The following is a 22,671-nucleotide window of genomic DNA, read 5'->3' as shown; positions in this document are numbered from 1 at the left end:
ACCACTTGTTGGATCAAAATCTTGACCTAAAATGCTCAACTAAATGCACTGGTTATAAATAGCCCAGGACACAGCGCTCGGTTAGCTATTTCACCCAATTTGGGTTACTTTCAACTCAGCAGTTTTAAGAGTGTCCTTATTGTCTCCCATATCTCACACAGTCAGTTGTGCTCATTCGTGATCCTAATGAGGATGAGCACTCATGAAATTGGATGGATGGGTGTTTTGAATACCGCATGGACTGACCCACATATAGCAGCAGGACCAAAAGTAAACTTACTTTTTGTCCTAATAATTGATGTAAGTAAAAACGAGAAGCTCGCCATAATATGGGAATAAGTCTTGTCATTTATAATAAACATGATTTGTATTGGAATTAGACTTCAATTATCATCTGCTCTTTGATGGTGTGTTAGTCGGATGCTCCCTCTTTCTGTAACTGGAGCCTTGTCCATATTTGTTGGTCTTGTTGGTCTCCTCTTCTTCCTATAAAAGAAGACATGTCCATATTAAGGATTGATATTTGGCCATATTGTCCTTGAATGCAAAAAATAACAATAAATATTAGACTGTAGTGATCGCAGCTTTTAGGCACAGACCATTAATGCAAACTGCAGCAGGTCTTGAGAGAACAGGAGGCAGACGGCTTCTCCCAGGAAAGTGACGAGGACGTGGAGTACGTCGGACCAGTTTCCCATTGTCAGCATTAGCACCAGCAGGGACCCCAAGCGCAGCACGACAGTGTGCAACAGGGTGTCTGTGCCCATCTGACGTTGTTGATCCTCTGGGTAAAATGGGAGGAAACGTGAAGCACAAATATCAGGTCAAAAGTCTCCAATATGTCAATAAATCCCAACTTTTGGAGTGAATACATTTTTGGTTCAGCACGATGAACTCTGTGATTGCGTTCCACCAGCCTCAAACACATTGTGAAAATGATTCTGCTCATTTTGTCTGTTTCATAGCAAGATTTAAACTTGCAAGTTCCTTTTTGGAAAAAATAGTTGTCAGGGTGGATGGAAAACTTGAGTTTTTTTAGTGACCAAGTTGCTAAAATGGTAACGTTTCTCCCCTCTGTTCACAGCAATGTTGGTAGTAGAACCACTGCATGTCAGCTTGCGGCAGTGGATGGAAGGATGCAGTTGCTATCTATTAAACAATTCCCATTACATTTCAGGGTGCATATGGCCGTTACTTTCAATTGAAGACAGAGGCAAAAAGTTTGAAAACCTTATTCTGAAAGCGTGAAATCCTTATTAACTGAGTCTCACCTTGATTATATACCACCAGCATTGTGTAACAAAGTGTGAGGGGAGTCCAAAACTTAAGCGCTTCCCTCTGGGAAAGGAAGTGGTCATAAACTGTGGAGAAGGAGGCCACCACCGCCACGGCAAATACCAAGACAACCACTCTCTGCAGAAAGGCCATCAGGGTGTGTCCTGAGGACAGGAGAGTGATGCACCTCCCACAGTAGCGCTCAGTACTGTGCAATGGGTAGAGTCGGGCCACGTGACTCCACAGAGAATTGCAACAGCCTGCCAGCGCCCAACTGAAGGCGGCGGCCAGGAACAAGCTTATGGAGCTGTGCGGCGCTCCCTCATGGAGAAAGGACAGAGTACAGGTGATGCTGCAACCCAGGGAAAAGTGACTCTGGATGAGGACAAGTCCTAGGCCTCTGCCGCCAGCATCCTATGACAAAAGAAAAGCACATTAGAAACTACAGTAGTCTTAACTGGGAAGACAGTATCTGCTTCTTTGTCTTGACTTACCAGGCGTGCGGATGTCCATGCAGAAACGGCTCGCAGGGAAAATTCCAGAACTATCAGAGAAGAAACCCGTGGGCCAATCAAAGACAGGATGCCAGTCAAAGCCCAAAAGTGGACTAATGATCTCCAATGGCTGCTAAGGGGGCTTTTTGACGACAGTGTCTTCTCCTTGTTCTCTGTTTCAGAATCACTGCTCAAAAAGATGTAGAAGAAAAATAACTTTTTTTTTTCATCTGATCATGTATAGCAGGGATGTCCAAACGTTTTACTCCAATGTCTACAAAAAATGATTCAAGGGTTATTTTGACATTCTTTTTTTAAAATTTACTTCATACACGAAAACCAATTCACCAGTCTAGCGAAAGTTACTCAAAGCATTTGTATATCATTTCTAAACTGGGTGTCCCAAAACTGTACATGAACTTTTTATTCGATTTCATTGCAGTTTCCATTCAGACGTGAAGTCATCGGCGTTTAATATAACGTGAAGTACCAAATGATGTGATTGGCGGAAAACAAGGAAGTGAAAATCTGACAAATTCCTTCCATTCTCCTGCCTCGCCACCCAGTGTAGAAAGTAAGTACTACAAGGTAGGCATTGACCGGGGCCGTACATGTCAATTGCTCTTTTTAGTACGATATATGCCAGCCCGCACAGGCTCCAAAAGGCCTCAGGCAGTAGTTTGAACATTTCTGATGTAATGTACTCCATGGCAAAAACCTCACCCGCATATTTGAGTGAAGTAGTACACTCTCATCAGGCTGCACAGCACTGATATTCCACATGCAGCAACAACACCTTTAAAATACGCACACAAAACCATACTAGTTTATACATACAAATACTTGAGTGAGATAATTACCCACAATTCCCTCAGTATCAACTCACCTTGAAAAACGCAGTCAATTGGATTGGATTCAATAGGAAGGATCCCTGGGATCCAAGAGAAGGGGAAAAACATTCTTGTGTTTTCCTTGTGTATTATTACAACAACGGCGACATTAGTCTGACAAACTCCACGCCTGTTTATGGTGGATTCCTGAAAGCCAAGCCTCTGGCTAAAGATTAAGTGGATCTCCCCTGGTGGCTGCTGATCAGCGCGAACACTACTGACACAGAGTTCCAAAGGTCAAAAGTGATTTAACGGTGATTGTCAGTGTAATCACTGCTTGATGAAAGAGGCTGAAAATCCCCTCAAATAAAACAAGCTTGAATATCAATAGAAAGCAATCAGAGAGACTCAGACTGTGTCACGCAAAATAATGTTTAATTCAAAATGTTATGCAGGTCTTTTTTTCTTCCCAACAAAGAAACATGACTTGAACAGTGAATTACTTACATTTGTTTAAAAAAATCCTCCACAAGATATCTGTTCAAAACAAATCAAACTACAGGGCAAGTGTTAGTAGGTCACCTTGATATTTCTTAAAACAGTTTGATTTTGGAATGTGTTTTAGAAACAAAGGGTACGGTACTTGAGCCCAAAGCTGTTGGCAATGTGGCCAAATTTTGAGTTCCAGTAGCATTTTTATACTTTTGTGAAAAGGTTCCACAATTACTTATACTCTGGTCAACACATGCATGGCCCATGTTGTAAATGTCTACTTGATTATACAGTAATTATATTAGACGTGAAGTCGGATTTGATTAGAATTATGTAATTAATAAGATCCTTTCAAAAACGACCGTATTATATTTCCTAAAAAATATGGATAACAATTATTCCATTTAAATATAGTGTAATATATTAATATTTATTACATTTGAAATCCATGTAAAGTGAAAATAAACACAGTATGTTTTGTAAATTTGACGTCAACCCTGACCAATTTGATGAGCTCGAAAAAAAGTATAAAATGAGGCTTAAAAAGGTGGCATGGTAATCGACTGGTTAGCATGTCCGCCTCGCAGTGCAGAGGTGCAGCGTTCGATTTCGGGCTACAGCGTTCCTGTGTGGAGTTTCCATGTTGGCTCCGTGCTTGCGTGGGTTTTCTCCGGGTACTCCGGCTTCCGCCCACATTCCAAAAACATGCACGGCAGGTTAATGGAACACACACTATTTTCATGGTGCACGTACAGCTAGTTAGCTACTGGAACTGCATATCACGCAGTCGATAACAGTTGACGCGAATGAAGGCGTGCAATTTTTCCATAGTGGCGGAGGGGTGAGTCTGCCGGGGCTGAGGTGAGTCAATGGGTCCCATCAAATTTCTGAATTTACTTTACAGGGTCTTTACTTATATCTTATACCGTCTTTGTGTCATTTTCAGCCAAAAGACGTCCATTCTACAAATAAATAAACACAAAAAACAAATGTAGTCAGGATCTGAATAATTCGGCGATTGCTTTAAACACTACTGCTCACGTATTAACGTTTACAAGGGCCACAAAACAAACCATCACACTTCAAACATTTGACAGGAGCTTCTTGTCCGAGCAGCATGTGCTCATCATTGGTCAAGTAGTTCTTTGTAAATCATTCGTAACATCTTCACGGGATGGTTGTTCTTCATTATAGTAAAGGAGTTACAAGTTCAGAGTTTGCACAATCTTGTAATTCTTGCTGTGTGTATTTTGAAGGATTCAGCCCTGCCCGTGGGTCTGCCTGTTTTTCACGGCTTGTTGTCTCATCAGATCCCAGAATAGCATGCTGAGAACTGTGTGTGGAGCCAAGCGCAGAAAAACTGGGCCCATGCCTTTGTACAGACCGAGCAGTCCTTCAGCTTGGCACACTTTCAGCATACAATCTGAAAAGCCATTGTAGAGTCGTCCCTAAAAGGAACATTGGGAGGGAAAAAAAAACCCATCACTCAAAGCTTGTTTTCGCAGAATCTGTGTGCAGGAAGTGGAATCTGACAAATACAGTCGAACCGATTGTCCTTTTTTTTTGTGGCGATGTTTTGTGATGTGGGGAAGTGGTATACATGTCTCTGTTCTGACAATAAGTCGACATCAATAATGAAAGAAGAATGTCGTGTACACCAGGAAGTCAGACTGCTTTGTGCTAAAGTGAAGAACGGGACCTCCTATCATCACAAGTTCTCTTCTTCTGCAAGTGTACCAACGTGACACACATCAAAGTTAAAGCTGTGCACGAGCTTGTTCAATATATTTTGTGCTCTAATATGAAGTGTTTAAATTATTTTTAAACTTGTACAACAACTCACAATAGTAATTACAATGTGAGAGTTCAGCAAAGCCGTCTCATCATAATTTGAGCAACCCTCATGTTTCAAGGTCCATCCATACATTTCGGGTCATCCTCATTATATCACAGGTGAGTTAAAGCCAATCCCAGCCAGTGGCGGTTCATGAATGTCATCACGCTATTTGACAACATGACTGTCAACACGTTCCATGACGTTGACAATTGGCATGGTTGGTATAAATAGTCATCCAAATCATAGAATAATACAAGAGACTTAACAGAAATCAGAGGCACGTCCAAGAATGGCTTAAATTTAAACTCAGAGGTTAGACTGCAAATGTCAAACCTTGAACCCACCCTGTGAAATTCATCCACTGGCTGGTTGTAGAGCCGCGTACTAATGACATCAAAAGGTGTCATGGTGATTGCCACAGCAACTCCGCTGATGCTGGCCGCGATTAAAGCCACGAGCCAGTTGGCTCCAGGACTGAACCACTGCGAAGACGAAATGGGAAAAGTTTGCAGCAGGTGCTCACTGACGTGCATCCGAAAATGGCAGCTGTTTATAGCTGCGACTACTGCACCTGGGAATGTAACACCCATTCCTTGGACGAGGTGAAGGTTGCCAGTTGAGCAGCTGAACCAACCATGACGCGGGGCACGGCCCCGTTCACGCCCCTCCAGAGTCCAATTAAACCCTCTTTCCTATAGATGGTAACAAAGGCATCAGACACACCCTGGAATGAAAGAAAAAGTCACACAATAGGTGATAAGGACGCACATTCCATTATCTAAAATCAAACACAGTGATTGCCGTTTTCACACTCATATCCACGGACAAGTTAAAGTCCAGCTAGACTAAGAAGCATATTTTGAGATATGGGTGGAAGGAGCCAGGAGAAAAGTAAGCAAGTAAGGGAGTACATGCAAACGCAACACCGAGAGGTTCCAACCAAGAGTTCCTAACTATGATGCGGACATTGTAACCGCAATCACATCATGCGACCTCATGAAAAAAAGCATCTTCAGTCTTCAAATGAAGAACCGTTTCACAACTACAGTATCAAAAGCGACTCAGTATGCTGCTGTAATAGGAGTCATTTTTGACAGAGGATAAAGAATTCATGCCTGTGAGTATTGTTATATTGTCAGTCTACATGTACAGGAGTACCATTTCGAATAAGAACATGAGGCTCGCATCTGGCGAGTGAAACACAGTGGTATGAGATACTTGAATACGTTGGTCATACCACATGGTTATGCTGATGGCCCACCGCGATGGCTTCTACTGTTTGAGCCTGCAGATGTGTCTTCACCTACAAAGGAGACAGAAAATATCAGCCTTTATTCACTTTGAAAAAGAGATTCACATTAAGGTTGTATCACGGTATTTTACGAATTGAGAGGACAATCAAATATCAAACATAGTTATCGAGCTCTTGATAGGTAAGCGAGGTAAGACAGCTGTGATCAAAAGTTTGGGCATTTGCCATGTTTGTGATTCATATTGTTTCTTGTCTTAGTGAGCATTCAATAGTAAATACCTCTTTGAATTAAGCATGTCTAATTACTTCTTGACATTCCTGAGCAAAGTGCAGAATTTCTGAAGCAGGGTAAACATCAAAAAATGTATCAATTTTGTTCATATTTTACATCGAATCTTCAAACTTTAGGATGATTCTGATTCTGAGGAATGTCTTCTTGTCAACATCAGAATCATCTTTATTGGCCAAGTATGTAGAGCACACAAGGAATTAGTCTCCTGTATAACACGCTGCATTCGTATCATCGTAAGCAAGGACATGACAAATAGGTATGCAAGGACATTTGGTAATGTAAGTGAACCGTAGTGCGGTGGTACCACCCAGTGACAACTGTGAGACAATGTGCAAAGTATCAAGCAGAGCTAGAGTGATCAGTGGGAGAATACAATACAATGACAGTTTGTACAGTTGGTGCAGAAAATCATTGAACCATTTTAGAGTGACCAGTAGCAGTATTTGTTGTACAAGAAGAGTGACTACATCAGTGACTGTTTAGGGAGTTAATGGCTAGAGGGAAGAAGCTGTTTAAATGTCTGCTGGATTTGGTGCGCATGGAGCAGTCAACATTTGTGCTGACTAAGAGTATAACTTGTTCTGATACTTAATAATGATGTCATTTTTTTGTTTGTCTTTTTATCAGTTGCACATATTCATCTTCATTCACATTTGACAATGTTTTGTTCGGCTCTGTGGATGAACTCCTCCGTCCTGTCCCTTAATAAACACCATTGCATAATCTGTTGAGGAAGTATGATCAGTTTGCGTGGAGAGTACCCTGAAGCCTCCTGTATGACGCATCTTCTCGTGTCGCAGAAGACATGCCATCTTCCATGGTAACACTCACTGTCAAAGATTTAGAGTCTTTGTGGAAGCAGTTGTATTACATTCCATTGTAGAAAGTGTGCTAACAGTTAACTATTCTATGTGTATTCTATTTTATTATGTATTCTATTTTGGCTACCTAACATCACTTTGATTTGATAAGATAAGATTTACAGCCTCCAGCAGCAAGAATGTGGGTAGAAAGAAGAAAGAAGAAGAAAAATATGGTTTGATGTGGTCAAAACTGTTCTGGCTTGTGATACTGCTGCAGGAAATCCATCCAATTCAACAAGGATGAGAAGCCAGCACTGACACAACACTGTAAATACGAAAACATTTGAAAAATATTTATGTCATTTAAATACCTGAGGTGTATGGAATTGCACTGGATCCGAAGAAGGTTCTGCTTCGTAGATACCTGTCTCATTACGGAGTCACTTTTGGGTTTCTATTTTCAAGATTTCATCCATTTAAATGATTGTTCATATCTAAATTCACACACTTAAAAATGTAACGCTGCTGTCAGTGTCAGCCGAGGAGGAAGCGAACTGGAAAGCTGCACGAGTGTTCCTTTCATCACGGAGATGTGAGGATTAAAGCGCTCAAAATGGTCAACTATATTCGATATTGCTGAATGTTCTTACCAATTACAGTAAAAGCATTGAGAGGGTTCATTTGTTAGATAATTGTCCCAAAAAAATGATTTTAAGCACATCGTTGTGTCACATAAGTGTTTTTTTTTAATTAACTTGGCTGACCTGACCTTTGGCAATTCATTTACTTGTTGCATCTGTGAAACATATGAGGACATATGTGCAATCTCATCAGGTTGGGATTCAGCGACCTACTTGGGGTCATGTTTCCACACAGAGCAGCACGACGACACAATGACTGATCTTGTACAGTATACGAATAGGGAAATAAAGTTTCTTCGCTTACCAGGTAGGCAGGGGAGGCAATGAATGCCCCAAGCGCCCCGGCCCCCGCCCCTGATAGGACACTTCCTCCATGGTATGACGTGATGCCTAGAGCTTCACAGTAGGAAAAACAGCCCAGCCTCACGCCGTTCATCGCTCCTTGGTAGATCAAGCCAACGGAAAGCCCCTTCTGAAGGCCCCGGAGCCCATCTGTGCGGCCCACCACCCAAAGGGCCTGGAGGACCCCACGGTAGTGCCTCTGGTAGGTGCCCCGTGCACGCAGCTCTCCTTGAAGCTGCAGTCGAGTCTTGACCACTTCTAAAGGGTTGGTGAAGATACAGGCAGCGCAGCAGGCCAGGGCACCCAGGGCGAAGTCCAGAGGTGGGGTTGGTGAGGGGGCAAAAATGGCACGGGGCACAGGTGACGCCGTGGACGCCATCATGTGGAAAGGCTGTTAGGAAACCTGCAGGAGATCACTTGTCATGCCTCAGAGGATTGTCACACTTTGCCCTTTGACATGAAAATTGTCGTTGTCAATAAGTAACTTGAATGGAACAGGAAAGCCAGAAGGAAATGTTATCAACCTTTTTTGCATGTCTGACATGTCACATACCACACTGCTGCGTAAACGGCTCCCTTTTCTGCTATCAAGGGAGGCATCGTCTGCAACAAGACAATGGGTTGCTTTTAATGTCCAACTCGGGGCTTTTAGTCATGATTTTCCTCAGTGTGTTCTGATAACTGTGAATCCATATAAATCCATAATTATCTCACCCTATTATTAGATACTCAATAAATTGGTGGAACCATAATTACCGGTAATCTTTAAATCAGAAGTCAATGAAAATAGAGTTTGTTCAACTATTGTTGAATTACTTTAAACGCTCACTTTACTTCACATATATCAAAAATGAAGACAACGTGTCATTTTGTGACATACAGAATATGATTTGCTTTAGATTGACACTTGATCGACAGATATGGAAAAAGGGCCTCAGGTTCAACCAAAGTTTCTGACACCAGACGATTAAATGATTTAGTGCAGAATGAAATTGAAAAGTTTTATTTTGTTCAACGTGGACAGTGGAGTTCTAGTTGCTTGCATGCACATTGAATCCCATCAAAAAAAAAAAACTTTTGCAAATCAGTCCAAAATCATTTCAAGCCCATGTAAGCATCAACTGTGCTAATACGGTCAAAGGCATTCAAACAAATTAAAAAAAACGGGCCCTGCTTGACGAAATGTTTCATTGCTGAAAATTACACAGAAAGCTGTCCTGTTTGAAGATCGTGCATTATATGCAAGTTGCTGCCCTGACCGCTTGAAAAAAAATGTTTTTGAGTCCGCTCATCTAAAGCGATGAATGACACTAGCAGTAAAGACACAACAGTGATGATGTGGTCAAAGTTATTCAAACTTGCGAACAAACGGATGAATGAATTACACTCACATGACCAAGTGTCGCTCTTCGCATGAACTTCAGTCTGACTTTGTTGAGTGTTAGGGGATCATGTCCGGCTCCATTATTCCCTTCTCTCAATGTAAACATGCGTCCTGAGCACGTTCATTGTCACTGACTCCGCCCACCGGCCAGGCGGCGGCCAATAGGCACGCTGCTCATGCTGCCACCTCACCAGTTTGCGAATCTCCACCAATCAAGAGGCTCGCACGGTCTGACAATTGGAAGTTCTGTGGGTTGAAGGTCACCGTTTATTAGAGTTGGGGGGCCGAGTAGAGTCTCAGCTGAACCGGGTAACACACTGCTCTTGAATCTAGGTCAGCCTTACATAAGATTGTATAAACAATTTCATTATCAATGGGCGCAATTCTGTACTGCAATGATATCTATAAATAAAAAATATAGGCAATTTCTGAAATTCTAAGTGCACAGCAAACAACAACAACGTCAATTATTAATGGTGGTGTTATTTTCCGGAGCCACTAGAGGGCGTACATTCACAAGGATGCAATGCACTGGTTGACCATCCAAGCAGTATTTGGACACCCTTTGACAACATAATCTGAATGTGGTTTAGGCAAAAAAAATGGGAGAGGCATATCCCACCTAAACAAAACCAAAAAAAAAAAAAAATCGGTGCTTAAACACAGCAGACAGGGACAAACGGGAGACGTCGAGGCCTTTATTGTTTACTAAGTTTATAGTATAGTGCCACATCTCTCACAACTTTTGACCACCACTGTGCAGAAACGCGAGCATACACATACATACAATTTTCAATGTAAACATCGCAGGCTTAAAGTTTGATGCCAAATGCAAGGTCGTCACACATTTCTGTCAACAGCATCCTCCGTTAAAAGTTCAGAAGACGACAAAAGTGGAAATGTTATGGTCTGGTTGATCAGCCTAACAGGAGCTAATAATGTTATGTAGGATCAATGCAGTCAAAAACGACGTGTCCGCAGTCATTTTTAATCCAAGTGTGGCTAAGATTTTGCAGAAGCCAGGAGGGAAGAAATTGTAAAGCGGAACATCTGATAGCCCGATAATCAATTCTTCCACCAGAAAAAAAGGCCTAAAGTGTTAGTTCCCTTGTGTGGTCACGGGCTGAACCCCTGTACTCCCAACCGTGGCGTTGACCTCCATTATTACCTCTTTGCACGGACAAAGTACAAGGCGTTTGTTTTAGGGTAGTACTTGACATTCTGTTTCTTGTCCATGAGGCCCCCGAATATAATAAGCTCCCCCCTCCCTTGAACTACAGTGTGGAGGCTGGTCTCTGGTGGCCCCGTAACTGCAGCTGGGGTCCCGTTTCCATAAACTCTCCAAGCAACGGTGCCAGCAGCTTTTGCACGTGACACATCCAACACGTACATCTGCATTGGCTTGCAATTGATACAGACCGACTGATACAGAGGTTTACCTACGTTCAGACTCTGGGGAGGATGGTGGCCGAGGCGCCGGGCAATCGGCGGGATAGCATGTCCGTCTGCTCCTACAACCTGCGGGGGGCTGGAGGAGGAAGCCGGGGGAGTACCGGAAGGGCACGCTCCTGCTCCGCCACTTCCTCCTCCAAGAGGAACTCCCTGCGTTTGAAGGGAAGGTGACGATAAGGAAGAGGGTAAAGATGAGGAAGATGTGTTTTTGACTGCCTCCAGGCCTCGTCGTAAGGCAGCGGGGGACACCGCTCCCGGTGGAGTGCGCGGGGAACCCGCAGGAGGTGTGTGCAGACCGTTAGTGCTGGGCACTTCGGGATGGTGCGTGGCCTCCCAGCTGTAGTCTGTCGAGGCCGGCGGATGGGGGCGAAGAGGCGGGGAAGCAGCCTGTGCCGGACTGGTCCGCGGCGAAGGGGAGGAGCCATTCAGTAATGGCGGATGCGGAGCCAGAGGGGGGCTGTCGGGACATTGTAAAGGAGACGGATGCTGGGAAGAGGACGGGCTACCGTCTCTGGCACTTCCTCGGGCTGAAGGTCGGGGCCTCAGTGTGCCCCATCGGCCGTTCACGCACGGAGCCTCTTCGACAGCGCCGAGAACGACGCCGGCCGCACCGCTGCGCACGGGGGACTGAGAGCGCAAAGAAGGTGGGTCCGGACCCAGAGGGGAGGGTATGGCACTTATGGGGGAGGGCCGAGAGTTAAGACTTGGGCTGAGTGGTGCGCGGCCGGAAGGAGCCTGTGAGAAGACCACCACACACTGGCCCACCTAGAAGGAGAGTTGAACAACACACATGAGAACCATTTTTATAGATAATTTCACTAAACCCCCATTCATCGCTGTATGCACAATACAGACCCACCCAAAATAGGTAACAATCTTAGATACAAATACCATCAGACAGAAAAAAAAGACTATGTCTCTCGTTTCCCACATGCTAGATCATTACAATACAGTAGTTATAAAAATCCATAAAAAAACAATTATTCAAAAAAGCAATTTAGTGGGGTGGTGAGCAATGATATAGCCGGGGAAAAACTGTATGAACATCAATATTAATTAGCAAAAATTACTCTGCAAGCTGGGTGGCACCAAAGCTCCGGGGCACCATGCTCCTCGTTTTCCACCTGCAGCTGCTGCCACCTCCAGGTGGGTGCCTCTATATGAAGCAGCCAGGCATCCTTGAGGAGCTTTAACGTATGGTAACACACAGATAACTCGATGTGTGGTGTTGCAAACACCCCCAATGGATATCATTTCCATCATTATTGGACAGCAATTTAAAATATTAAATCATAATAGCTTCCGGATGGAAAAATGACAAGTGGCCAAATTGCAACTGCATTACACTTACAGCATTGGGGCCTCCACAACCTCCCAAGATGAGCAGCGTATGGTCATCAATCACAATCTGTCGGGAAAACACCAAGTCAGAAATAATTTGCATTGCCGACAATACTACTTTCAATGAGTCAACAAACTACCGTCTTAAAAAACAAACAAAAAAGAACAACAATTAAAAAAAACGTTAATTAGGTATGGTTTTCCTACCTGTGATTGCCCACCTCGTGGGTGGGGGCACGGGCCAGATATAGCTGGTTTAGACCAGGACCACTGTTCCAGATCCAAAACCCACACCTCATTACTCCTGGTGAAAACAAACAGAAGTTAAGAGCCACACAATTAGATGTAAAAACATAAAATATACGCTTTGTATTGTATGATGCAATAAATAAACCCAGGATAAGAATCATACATTTGCCGTGCTCCTAATGAGCCTCCAAACACCACCATGACACTTCCAATTACAGATGAAGAGTGGCCAGCCATGGGCGGCGGGCCTTGTGTTGTCACAATGCAGTTCCACCTAAGACAGAAGGAATAGATAGGCTGTAAATAAAAGAAGAAATATAAAATAGTCCACTCAGTCAATTTCTTCCCCCTCACCAGTTCTTTGAAGGGGAGTAGGTGTGGATTTCATCAAAAAATCTCTCCGGTTGATGCAATGGGTATGGACTCGGTCTAGTCCAGCCTCCAAAGAGCACTAAGAGATCTTTATGCATCACCAGAGTTGCTCCAGCTTTCGGTGATGGATATGAGCCTGGAGAGAAGAGAGCGTTGATGAATTCAACTTATCTTCCGATTTGGCGTGTGGGTCCAGATAACAAACACACGGAAGGGGATTGTTAACTCATTCACTCCCAAAGACGTTTTTAAACGTCTTTTCAGACTTGGTCCAGAATTGGCTGTTACTGAATGAGTTACCTGTTAACCAAACACGACTGCACAAGTTATTCAGCCTGTGGCTCAAATTCCATGGCGGGCACTTGAGCAACTACATCTTTCAAGTTAAGCACCCCAAATGCTTTACATTCCGATGTAGTATGGCAGCCTGAATTACAGAATACATAACACTTCGGAATTTCAATTACACAGATGTGTTTAGTGAATTACGGCATCTAGGGAAGATCCATTTTTTGGGGAGTGGAAGCATTGCTAATTGCATGCTGTAGTGATAGAAATGGGCCACGTAATTACAACTTAGTGTCTTACTATTACACCGCTGATGTGAATAAAGACGGCCAATTTCAATGTCGCAAGTCATGTCAGGACCCAAGTGCGTCATTAAGCACAGTTTAAGCATACCTCCAACCCCGTTCTTCAATCATGCATAATGTATTTAGAAACACACTGTTATTGCATGGTCATCGAAAAACATCACATGAACCCGTTTTTCTATTCTTTCCGCTTGTTACAAAGAAGATAGTAAGACTTGTGAGCCACAGACAAAAGCGCCTGATCTCAATCGCGCAATCTGTAAAGGCGATCAATTGCTTGATGTGTGTAAATCATTAAAATTCCAACATCCGTCCCCCCCCCCCCCCCCCCCCCCCAACGCATCAGACAAAACGTACGGTACAGTTTTTCCAGACCACTGACTTAACAGCATTGGTCAAGCATGTGACAAATGTTATTTATGATCACAGACAACAGCCTTCCTTTCATTTGCCCCATTTTATTTTCAAACATCTCGCATGGGAACTTTTTTCTATGCATCTCTGATTGTCCTACCTGAGGCTAGAGGCCGAATCCACTCCTTGCTGTTCAAGTCCAGTCTCCATAAATCATTAAAGGCAGCATTGCAGCTACTCTGGGTACAGCCCCCAAACACATACATGGACTGGTTTGAGTCGTAATAACATGCACCTGCAAGAATAGTGGACATTTAAAGAGACTTGAAACGGAAACAAAGAAGATGTGCAAGAGAGTTTTAATATTTCGCCGCATAACCTTAGCATTCAGCAAAGGAGAAATATAACTTCTTTTTTTTAAAAAATGGCTACTATATTTCCTGAAAACAAAGCCTAAGTCTGGAGCTTCATCAAGGGATTCTATGAGAAGACAGAAATTCATCTGACTCACATTCAAAAATCAATGTGGAATCTACATATTTCACCATACTATACATTAATATTAATTCTTTACTCTTCAACAACGATTAACAACTGGAACTGATTCACAATTGATTATTTCCAATATCAAGTGCAGACAAATCACATTCCGGAGGCTATTTTGTTCTACATTGGCTAACAGCTGAAAGGTTTTGTTAAGTTCCATCCAACACTGATTGATGAGCAATCCATTTGCCATGCATGGAGGTATGTATACTGACTGTGTGAAAAGCGCTGCGTAATCGGCGTTCCTGGATACGGATATGTTCGACTTTCCCATTGAATGTTTCCTTCCTGGACGGCTCTCATGAAACCATGATAGCACTGGTAAGCGACACCTGGGTAAAATAAATGATTTGCAACAGAGGTTCCTTGAACATTTAACTGACCTTGCTTGCAGGGTGCATCGTTAAAATAAAAAGCATTTACCTTTAATGAGGCGATACCACTGCTTGCATACAAGTGCAGCCGTTTTGTGCTCCTGGTAAGGTGACAGGAAGGACAGAATGTATTCAAGGACTTCCTCTGGCAGCTCCATCATGGTTCTCCCTCCAGCTTTGGCACAAGTGTCCACGTCCCCTTCTTCTCGATAGGACCCTATCTTTGCTTCAAGGGCCTCTATTATTCTAGCGGGGTCTGCGCCATCGTCCTCTGTGTCCATGGCAACAAAGCATCTATCATCATGGTTGGTCATTTGGGACATTATGGTCTGTTGAGACAGAGGACACATAATGGTGATACATGTGCGTGATGTTCATTAAGAGAAATACCCAAGTGGAATTGCAATGCAGTCAAAAATGTATATGTATCCACAGGTATTCATAAAGTATATGATTATTATAGGACGCAATGTAAAGTTATGCCCTTAAATATTCTGAAATATGCTCTAAGTGCAGACGTCCAGCTTTAATTGATGAACAACACAGGAATTCAAATGATTTATATGTGCCTCCAATTTTTTAAGGGACCAAAAGCATTTGGTACACTTAAACATATTTGCATTTGGAATCTTTTGACAAACTGTTATAATCCCTACGCCACTGACATTATATTCAGACGTAAATGGCCGCAAAATCAAAGCTGAAAGTCTGCAGTTAAAGCAAAACTTCTTACATTTCAGTTCCATTGTGGTGCCAAAGGGATGAGAATTGTGTCCATGTCAGTTATTTATGGACAGGACAGCAGATGTGCTACTTTTGCAACACTTTTACTGAAGTTAGCTGGGGTTATCAATCTGGTTTACTATTTTAAGGTCTCTACTGCAGTGAGATGTAAAGGCACCGTGTGGCAATTCCATTCAAATGAACCAACTAACAGTAACTAGCTTGAGTCTTGAACACGTTTCTCTTTACATGCGCCGGTTTTAATTGTTTTTATTATTGTTTGAGACGCCCCCCCTCCCAATAACATCCATCCCACTATGTCGTGAGCAACAACACTCTACCTTAGCCATCACATCATAACGGGTATGCTTTGGTACTCCCGTTTAGGGCAAATAAAGCAAAGCGACCGGCATGATCGGCGACTACCGTGGACGTTCAAAAGCAGCATTTTGGAAAATGTCTTTCAAATCACGTGTTTTAACGCTCGTTCCACTGGGTGTTATGCTCACACCGACTAGAGCTGGCTAACGTTAACACTAGCAGCTTGGCTAACGCCTATGACTGTTTGGATAGTCAAAGGTACGACAGCGTTTTCATTCAAGACAAATAAATAAAAAACCTTGCAATCACTTCATGGTGCAATGTTCCAACTACTCTACAGTCTCAGTTACGTTAGAAAACGGCTGCTAAATTGTTTGTGCACTGTTGATAATCTGCGCTAACGTTAGCTTCGAGAGAATCTACGATAATTAGCTGCTCCGACAGGACACATCTTTTGGTCAGGCTTTCTTGTGAATGACGCTGTCACTTTCAGGCCTTTCTTCGGCGGGAGCTTCGACAGTACCGTCGTTTAAGACGTGCTCTTCCGTGACTGTGTTTTAAAGCTTCGGTTTTCCCCGAGTATCAGCTCTTGCGTGTCCTCAGCAGCCTCCGAGCGGTCGCCATCTCCCATGTACGATCAGCGTCCTCGGCAGTAGTAGCTGTGCGCGCAGCGACACTCCGGCGGCAGCAGCAGCAGCCACGGGTCCGCTCCAGTGGCTGGGTGGGTCCGCTGGTTGTGGGTGGTCCGAGGCAGCTTCGAGTACAGTACAGTACAGCACAGTGCAGTACCACCCCTTTCGCTGAATTATTTTGAACTTAACCCTACTTTTTTCGAGAGCAGTTAAAAAAAGCACTTTAACATAAACACCGAACTTAATGTCACCTTCTCTAATTGTCTCTAACTGTTCGACGTTTCAGTACTTTCAGCACAACTGGCCATTCTTTGGAAATATTATAACAGGTGGGGGGAAAGTAAGGAGGTTGTGGCTTTCAGTGACTCTTCCAGTGTGCACCCCCCCAAAAAAACTCCCCCATAACTTTTTAAAATATTGGTGAGCGGAGTTATATAAGTAAGAGTTAATGGCACCAAATATTAAATGTTATTCCCTTAAAGTTAATTTTTAATTGTCCGTTCCAATAATGTGCTCACTTGAAAAGTGGGTAGCTTCAAACAAAATGTGCTCTGTCCTGAGTTGTTTAACACATGTAAATACTATGAAATAAAAGCTGGAATTCTGAACTTTTGTGTGATATTCATCATTTGATTGGAAACCCAAAGGTTTACAGGATACAACAAAAACAAAGGCATTACTTTGCCGTTCAATACTTTTGGAGGCGATTCTCGAGGCTAGGATGTTTTCCAAAACAAATCTTATCTGCTGCACACTGGCCTTACTTGGGGTAGAGTAATTCGGCCTTGGTTTATAAAAAGACTGGACTCTGCAGGCAGAGACGACTCCGGGCTGCAGTTTCGATGACTGAGATGTTGCGTTCAATGCCAGTGGTTATTTCCTCACAGTAACACAAATGTACGTTCCAGTACATTTCCACCAGTGCCTGTCATAACATTTGTCACCCTTAGAACTTCTTCTCCGTTAACCTCTGCGATGTGTTTGACTGCACAAGTCTATTTAAAAATCTGAATGAAACGAATCTTGAGCAAAAACCCCACTAACTAACAATTGTAATGTTGGCAAAGTTATTGATACCGTCCATGTCATCACTCTGCTTTTTTTTAAACAAATAAATGCAATACATTTTTGTTATGTCTGTTTGCAACCACATTATGGAGAGTTAGGTGAGAGATGTGCTTGCGAGAACAATGCCGAGTGGACGTGACGCCAAACCTAGTAAGAGCCGAGGCAGGACCATAACCAGGAAGGGTTCTTTGCTTCAGTTTAGCATTACGATCGCTGGCCAAATAAAACAGTTTGGCAGTCCTGTGAAGTCCGTGCCCTTCTTAACGTCGTCAGAAATCTCGGTTGTTGCGATTAGACGCTGCTACTGAGCCTTACCCGCCCCGGAACCACACTGCGCGAATGCGAAGCAGCAGTTAGCTGGTGTGGGGAAGCCAAAGCTGGACGGTTGTGAGTTGTTAAAATGGAGGATGAAGAGGTTGCAGAGAGCTGGGAGGAAGCGGCAGACAGCGGGGTAAGAACCACATGTCGAGCAACTTTGTCTCGTTAAGTTGGATGTGAATGTATTAAGTTCCGGTGATAATGCAGCGTCCGGATAAATTTGGTTCGGTCAAAATCGTGCGTTATAAATAACCAGCCCGTGACTCCCTAACGGGCCTTGCTGTCTTGCGACTACTTGCGTCAGAAGGCAATGTAATATCCCACCAGCACAATCGTGATTTTTTTAGTGTATGCTTTTCAGTTCCAGTTTGTTTTGTGCAAAAATAACCTTTTCATGAAGAAATACACTGCGGAAATAAGGGCTCCAATGGAACGTCATGATAATGTGGCTATAACTAGTCATATCAAGTTTTCTTCATTTAATCTTAGACTATTTGTTATTATTGGGTACTGTATGACTGTATACGTGTATACGAGTTCGTAGTTTTGGGAGAATTTGATCATTTTTGTCCCCGTGGAGCTTGGGGTGACGTCACTTCCGTGGTTCCCGTTGAGTCGGAAATCCAAGATGGATGCTTCCTGTAATGTGCCCACGCAATTGAATGTTTCCAGCTTTTGTTTTTCTTGCCCCAGGAGTCCTGGGTATAATAATCTCTCCACCATTTTTAAAATAATAGCCAATTGTCTTGCCGAACTGGAGGCAACGCATTACACACTTTGGGGTTGCCCTTACCAAGTTAACCCTCGATGTCAATACTTGTCAACAACTTAGCATTACACCGTATTTTATACACTTGTTCAATACGCTAATCCCGTCATTGGATTTAAGGAATGCCATAAACTTCATTTGCAACAAGGCCAATAAGTAGAGTGCAGACAGTAAATAAATAGATAAATACAAAAATACAAATAATCTTTTTTTAATGTGTGGGGGGTGGGGGGGGGAGTGATCTGTTTGTCAGTTATCAGGCTACATGGTTTTATTGGAACCAAAAACCCAGATCACCATTATTTTGTTACAAAAATAAGCCTGGTAATGGTCTATGACATTTGCACAGTACTGCATAAACAAGCACAATTGTATTGGGTTTGTTATAGTTCTAATGTCCGTTCAATAATAAGAAATTACATAATACATTCCAATGAAGTGTTAACCTAGTTTGAGTCAAGTTTGATTTACATTTCTGTCATGATGTCTGAAAGTATTTCTTACATATGCCACATATTTTTTTAAAAATGCATGCACTGTATCTCTTTAGGAAATTGAGAGAAGACTTGAAGCAAAGCTGAAAATAAACCAGCAGACAAAGTAAGCGCAGTAATTAATACTTGCAAATAAATTAAATAAAATACATTTAAATGAATTTTAAATATCAATATTAATATTGCTTTATTGGAAACCTTGCTATCTGTGCAGGAAGTCCAGTTCAAATTCACCTGTGAGAACTGCGATTGTAATCCAGGATGACTCTCTTCCTGCAGCACCACCCCCACAAATTAGAATTTTAAAGCGTCCGTCAAATAATGGTACTGCAGGAAATTCTGCATCCTCGTCTCGACCTTCCCAGCAGATGAAGTCTTTGGCGCAGCGGGAGGCGGAGTACGCCGAGGCACGTCGGAGGATTCTGGGTAGTGCTTCATCAGATGATACACCTCCGGAGAATCCAGGTCAAGACAGGTAAGTCTTTTCAGCAAAAGAACTGACAATTTTGTTCTTGCCACAATTATTCACTAGGTTCTCTCCTTTTCTCAAGGCCAGTTCGTATGACTGCGCAGCCATCAGAACCAGCTCGTCACAACAGTCATGTGATCCGCCAGCCAAGCGGGCCTGATGGCACTTCAGGCTTCCGACTTGGCAGATAAACCAGAGCCTCCTGCTTTTAATGGGTCAAACGTGTTCCCGAGAGCAGTGAAAGGGTGTGCGGTATCAAGAGCAGAGTGGTGTGTGTGAACATTTGAAACATGAAGATAATAATGCACTCGTCCACCCTCTCTCTACCCAATTTACTGGCGCGGTCTTTGCCATCCGCCTTGCCTTTTACCTATGTGGAAGAATAGGAGGGACTGGCAGAGATTAGCTACACCCTCGGCTCTTCTACGCTATAAGGAGGCTTTTGCCTACCATCCCTGATCACTGTGATACTTTGCTATACCATGAGGTGCCCTTTGCCTCTCACTCCTTCGCAGGCGAGTGTCAGGCTAGCCGATGTCAGTCCCTTCAAGGTGATTTAAGTCAGTCTCGGAACAGCCCTTGCAAACGTGAACGAATGAGCTGGCCCTTCCCTGGGAAGTTGAAACGGGCATGGCTGCGTGCTCTCCGGGAAGACGGGTACAGGCAGTTTAAGTTTTTTCATTTAAGTAATTCTGGTAGTAGGCACTGGACAGAAAGTTAACCTGGTGTCGCCCTTCATCGCGCACTTTGTTTTTTCTGTTTTAATACTGAAGGAAGTCAAAGCAGTCCACAGTCCTCCATGGGGTGGGAGTAACTGCCCACTGGTCACCCAGACAAAATATTCAAAGGTTTCATTATTGAAGCAATAACAAGTGTATCCCCTCCTAATTTTGTTTTCGGACCATTGTCTGTATTGTACTTTAGTTCAAATGTTATAATGTTATTTTATTTTGAATTCGTGAAACTGAATCCCTTTTTTTTTTTTTTTTTTTGGTCAAGAAATTCAATACGCACTTGATGATACTTTATTTGAATATTTCTATGAATTACCACATCAATTTGTAGAGGCTTAGAAAAAGTCCAACTTGTTTATGAATTGTATTAGCAAAATTGATGTCCATTGGTTTGCTTGATCTGCAGTGAGTTGGTCAATGTAAGCCAAAGACTGCAGCATATTCACAGACACTGCCATTAACATTGATCGATGGCAAATGATTGTTTTACAAAGGAGGAGTGTCCACGATGATGTGATATTATAATCAGGAATTCTGTCTGACTTTTGGATTACAGTCAAATTTAACTATTTTGTATTTCTATGGTTCTTTTCTCACATTTATACACTATTGCCAGATCTCCACAACCTCTCCAACAAGTTTGCAAATCATGAAAATGTTCAAATCAGCTATAGCCATTCAGAACATTGTTTTTAAACGTTTGACCCATTTACGCCTTAAATGCAAAATGACCAACATACTTCTTCAACTGGTGTTCATTGCACTCATGAATGTAGCATACGTTTTAGGCAAATATAAAAAAACATTGCAACTGGTTCCAACAAGTCTTAAGAAGCTCTCCATAATCACACTATCCACTACAATTATTTACTTTTAAAAGAACTGATGAAATAGTATATTTTATTCTCTTGATAAACCATAAAAAAATAGCTCACAATTATATTCCCAATATCATGCAAATGAGGCCATGATTCATGAAATAAATATCACACTAAAATGAAAAGAACTTAATGCTGGAGTATTAGAATTATTCACTTCAAGTCAAAAGGTTAAATTTGTTGTACATTTTCAAAGTCTTAAGATTATTACCTCTCTTAGAAGTCATTTAGGTGCAATGAGCATATTCTTTCACAAAAGACAAGTAGGAACAATCTGTTATGTACTTGAGTTTATGTCTCAATTTTAATATTTGATTTGTTATTCTCTATCTCCCTGCGTATAGAACAGCCTCTTCCCGTATGCATGGTACTCATCAGATTTCTGTTCTGCGCGGCGGCCGCATTTAAACTTGGGAACGGTCATAGCATATGCTACTAAAGCTCTATTGCTATCGCAAAACTCAAGGTAGCGTATTCATTTTCAAAACCCAGAATTGCATCTTTGCTGCAATGTCATTGAGTTGAAAACTTGTTAAGTTCATCTTTGAATAAAGCACAAATGTGGGTACTCCTGATACATTCTGAAAAGGTTAGATTCAGTCATTGTTACAAATGGGAAGGCAATCAAAATGAAATTTTGATGTTAAAGTAGTGCTCACATTATCTGCATCTGTCAAACATTTTGTGATTGTTTTCTCATGAAGCTCAGTTCTGTTCTATCACGGCGTCAGTAGTGTGAGGCTTCCTAGATGTCATATTTAGAATCCTGAAAACGCTGATGGGAGAAGAAAATCCCTTTAATAAACATACAATAAAATAAAACGTCTTGCTTTTTTTTAATGTGAATTAATTTGTTCCTTAAGTGGAAGTTTGTATTCACGTGAGGTGCGCATAATTCCATAAGAGACTGTAATACGATGACTTCACAGATTCAGTCCTACAGTGCTCATTTGACAGATGTTTATGTATTGTAAATGGAATTTATTTCATTCATTGTCTTTTCAAGATTTTTTTATATTAATGTTCCAACTTCAAGGTTTAGAAGATTACATGAACATGCAATTGTACTGTGTTCCAGCTACCAGGCCGTTAAGGTCACATATTCCAGGGTCTTGGTTGTTAGGCCAACAGGATTGTTTTGACTCACACTTAACTGTAATATGCTTCTCAGGGCCTCAATGTAGTGCACGTTTCAAAGCACATAGACAACAGGGATGTATGAATTGTCACCTATGGAATATAATTATTGCAAAAATGTATATACAGTATTTATTTCAGCGTTATGTTCACTCTGTGAGTAAAGTACTGAGTTGGTTTACAAACCAAAACTTGCAATACGCCG

General features: G+C 42.3%; 4 protein-coding genes across 4 annotated transcripts; 1 reads left to right on the top strand and 3 right to left on the bottom strand.

Moving 5' to 3' along the window:
• Positions 1-325: 325 nt before the first annotated feature.
• LOC127607923 (transmembrane protein 82-like) lies at positions 326-2,817 on the bottom strand. Its single transcript, XM_052076692.1, has 6 exons — positions 2,656-2,817; positions 2,493-2,565; positions 1,770-1,956; positions 1,272-1,689; positions 596-784; positions 326-479 (listed from the first exon to the last, which is right to left on the bottom strand). Coding segments are annotated over exons 1-6 (942 nt in total). The 5' UTR covers positions 2,729-2,817; the 3' UTR covers positions 326-477.
• A 200-nt stretch (positions 2,818-3,017) lies between these two features.
• On the bottom strand, positions 3,018-9,968 carry slc25a34 (solute carrier family 25 member 34). The gene is made up of 6 exons (XM_052076688.1): positions 9,650-9,968; positions 8,221-8,861; positions 6,166-6,231; positions 5,500-5,652; positions 5,273-5,410; positions 3,018-4,539 (listed from the first exon to the last, which is right to left on the bottom strand). Exons 2-6 carry the CDS (start codon positions 8,638-8,640, stop codon positions 4,351-4,353), a joined length of 966 nt encoding a protein of 321 aa, XP_051932648.1. The 5' UTR covers positions 8,641-8,861; positions 9,650-9,968; the 3' UTR covers positions 3,018-4,350.
• A 358-nt stretch (positions 9,969-10,326) lies between these two features.
• Positions 10,327-16,662, bottom strand: fbxo42 (F-box protein 42). The gene is made up of 10 exons (XM_052076657.1): positions 16,491-16,662; positions 14,973-15,252; positions 14,765-14,881; positions 14,164-14,298; positions 13,039-13,192; positions 12,848-12,958; positions 12,643-12,739; positions 12,446-12,502; positions 12,165-12,281; positions 10,327-11,859 (listed from the first exon to the last, which is right to left on the bottom strand). The coding sequence occupies exons 2-10, from the start codon at positions 15,244-15,246 to the stop codon at positions 10,807-10,809; spliced, it is 2,115 nt and encodes a 704-aa protein (XP_051932617.1). The 5' UTR covers positions 15,247-15,252; positions 16,491-16,662; the 3' UTR covers positions 10,327-10,806.
• A 1,167-nt stretch (positions 16,663-17,829) lies between these two features.
• On the top strand, positions 17,830-22,151 carry LOC127607942 (SUZ domain-containing protein 1-like). Its single transcript, XM_052076721.1, has 4 exons — positions 17,830-18,118; positions 19,305-19,354; positions 19,463-19,723; positions 19,800-22,151. The coding sequence occupies exons 1-4, from the start codon at positions 18,068-18,070 to the stop codon at positions 19,906-19,908; spliced, it is 471 nt and encodes a 156-aa protein (XP_051932681.1). The 5' UTR covers positions 17,830-18,067; the 3' UTR covers positions 19,909-22,151.
• The last annotated feature ends 520 nt before the right edge of the window (positions 22,152-22,671 follow it).

This window comes from Hippocampus zosterae, chromosome 9 (assembly GCF_025434085.1).
Source record: "Hippocampus zosterae strain Florida chromosome 9, ASM2543408v3, whole genome shotgun sequence".
Lineage (NCBI taxonomy): Eukaryota > Metazoa > Chordata > Actinopteri > Syngnathiformes > Syngnathidae > Hippocampus > Hippocampus zosterae.
The sequence above is the reverse complement of the archived record's forward strand: the minus strand, read 5'-3'. Positions and strand labels throughout refer to the sequence as shown.

Excerpts from the sequence above, each read along its gene's own strand:
- LOC127607923 (XM_052076692.1), bottom strand. The coding sequence starts at position 2,728 with ATGTTTTTCCCCTTCTCTTGGATCCCAGGGATCCTTCCTATTGAATCC. Across the intron at positions 2,566-2,655 it reads AATTGACTGCGTTTTTCAAG|GTGTTGTTGCTGCATGTGGA; the intron begins GTGAGTTGATAC and ends CGTATTTTAAAG. Across the intron at positions 785-1,271 it reads GCTGGTGGTATATAATCAAG|AGGATCAACAACGTCAGATG; the intron begins GTGAGACTCAGT and ends CATTTTACCCAG.
- slc25a34 (XM_052076688.1), bottom strand. The coding sequence starts at position 8,640 with ATGATGGCGTCCACGGCGTCACCTGTGCCCCGTGCCATTTTTGCCCCC. Across the intron at positions 6,232-8,220 it reads TTGCCTCCCCTGCCTACCTG|GTGAAGACACATCTGCAGGC; the intron begins GTAAGCGAAGAA and ends TCTCCTTTGTAG. Across the intron at positions 5,653-6,165 it reads GCCATCAGCATAACCATGTG|GGTGTGTCTGATGCCTTTGT; the intron begins GTATGACCAACG and ends CTTTCATTCCAG.
- fbxo42 (XM_052076657.1), bottom strand. The coding sequence starts at position 15,246 with ATGTCCCAAATGACCAACCATGATGATAGATGCTTTGTTGCCATGGAC. Across the intron at positions 14,882-14,972 it reads GTGGTATCGCCTCATTAAAG|GTGTCGCTTACCAGTGCTAT; the intron begins GTAAATGCTTTT and ends TATTTTACCCAG. Across the intron at positions 12,282-12,445 it reads GTTGTGGAGGCCCCAATGCT|CTCCTCAAGGATGCCTGGCT; the intron begins GTAAGTGTAATG and ends CATACGTTAAAG.
- LOC127607942 (XM_052076721.1), top strand. The coding sequence starts at position 18,068 with ATGGAGGATGAAGAGGTTGCAGAGAGCTGGGAGGAAGCGGCAGACAGC. Across the intron at positions 18,119-19,304 it reads AGGAAGCGGCAGACAGCGGG|GAAATTGAGAGAAGACTTGA; the intron begins GTAAGAACCACA and ends GTATCTCTTTAG. Across the intron at positions 19,724-19,799 it reads GAGAATCCAGGTCAAGACAG|GCCAGTTCGTATGACTGCGC; the intron begins GTAAGTCTTTTC and ends CCTTTTCTCAAG.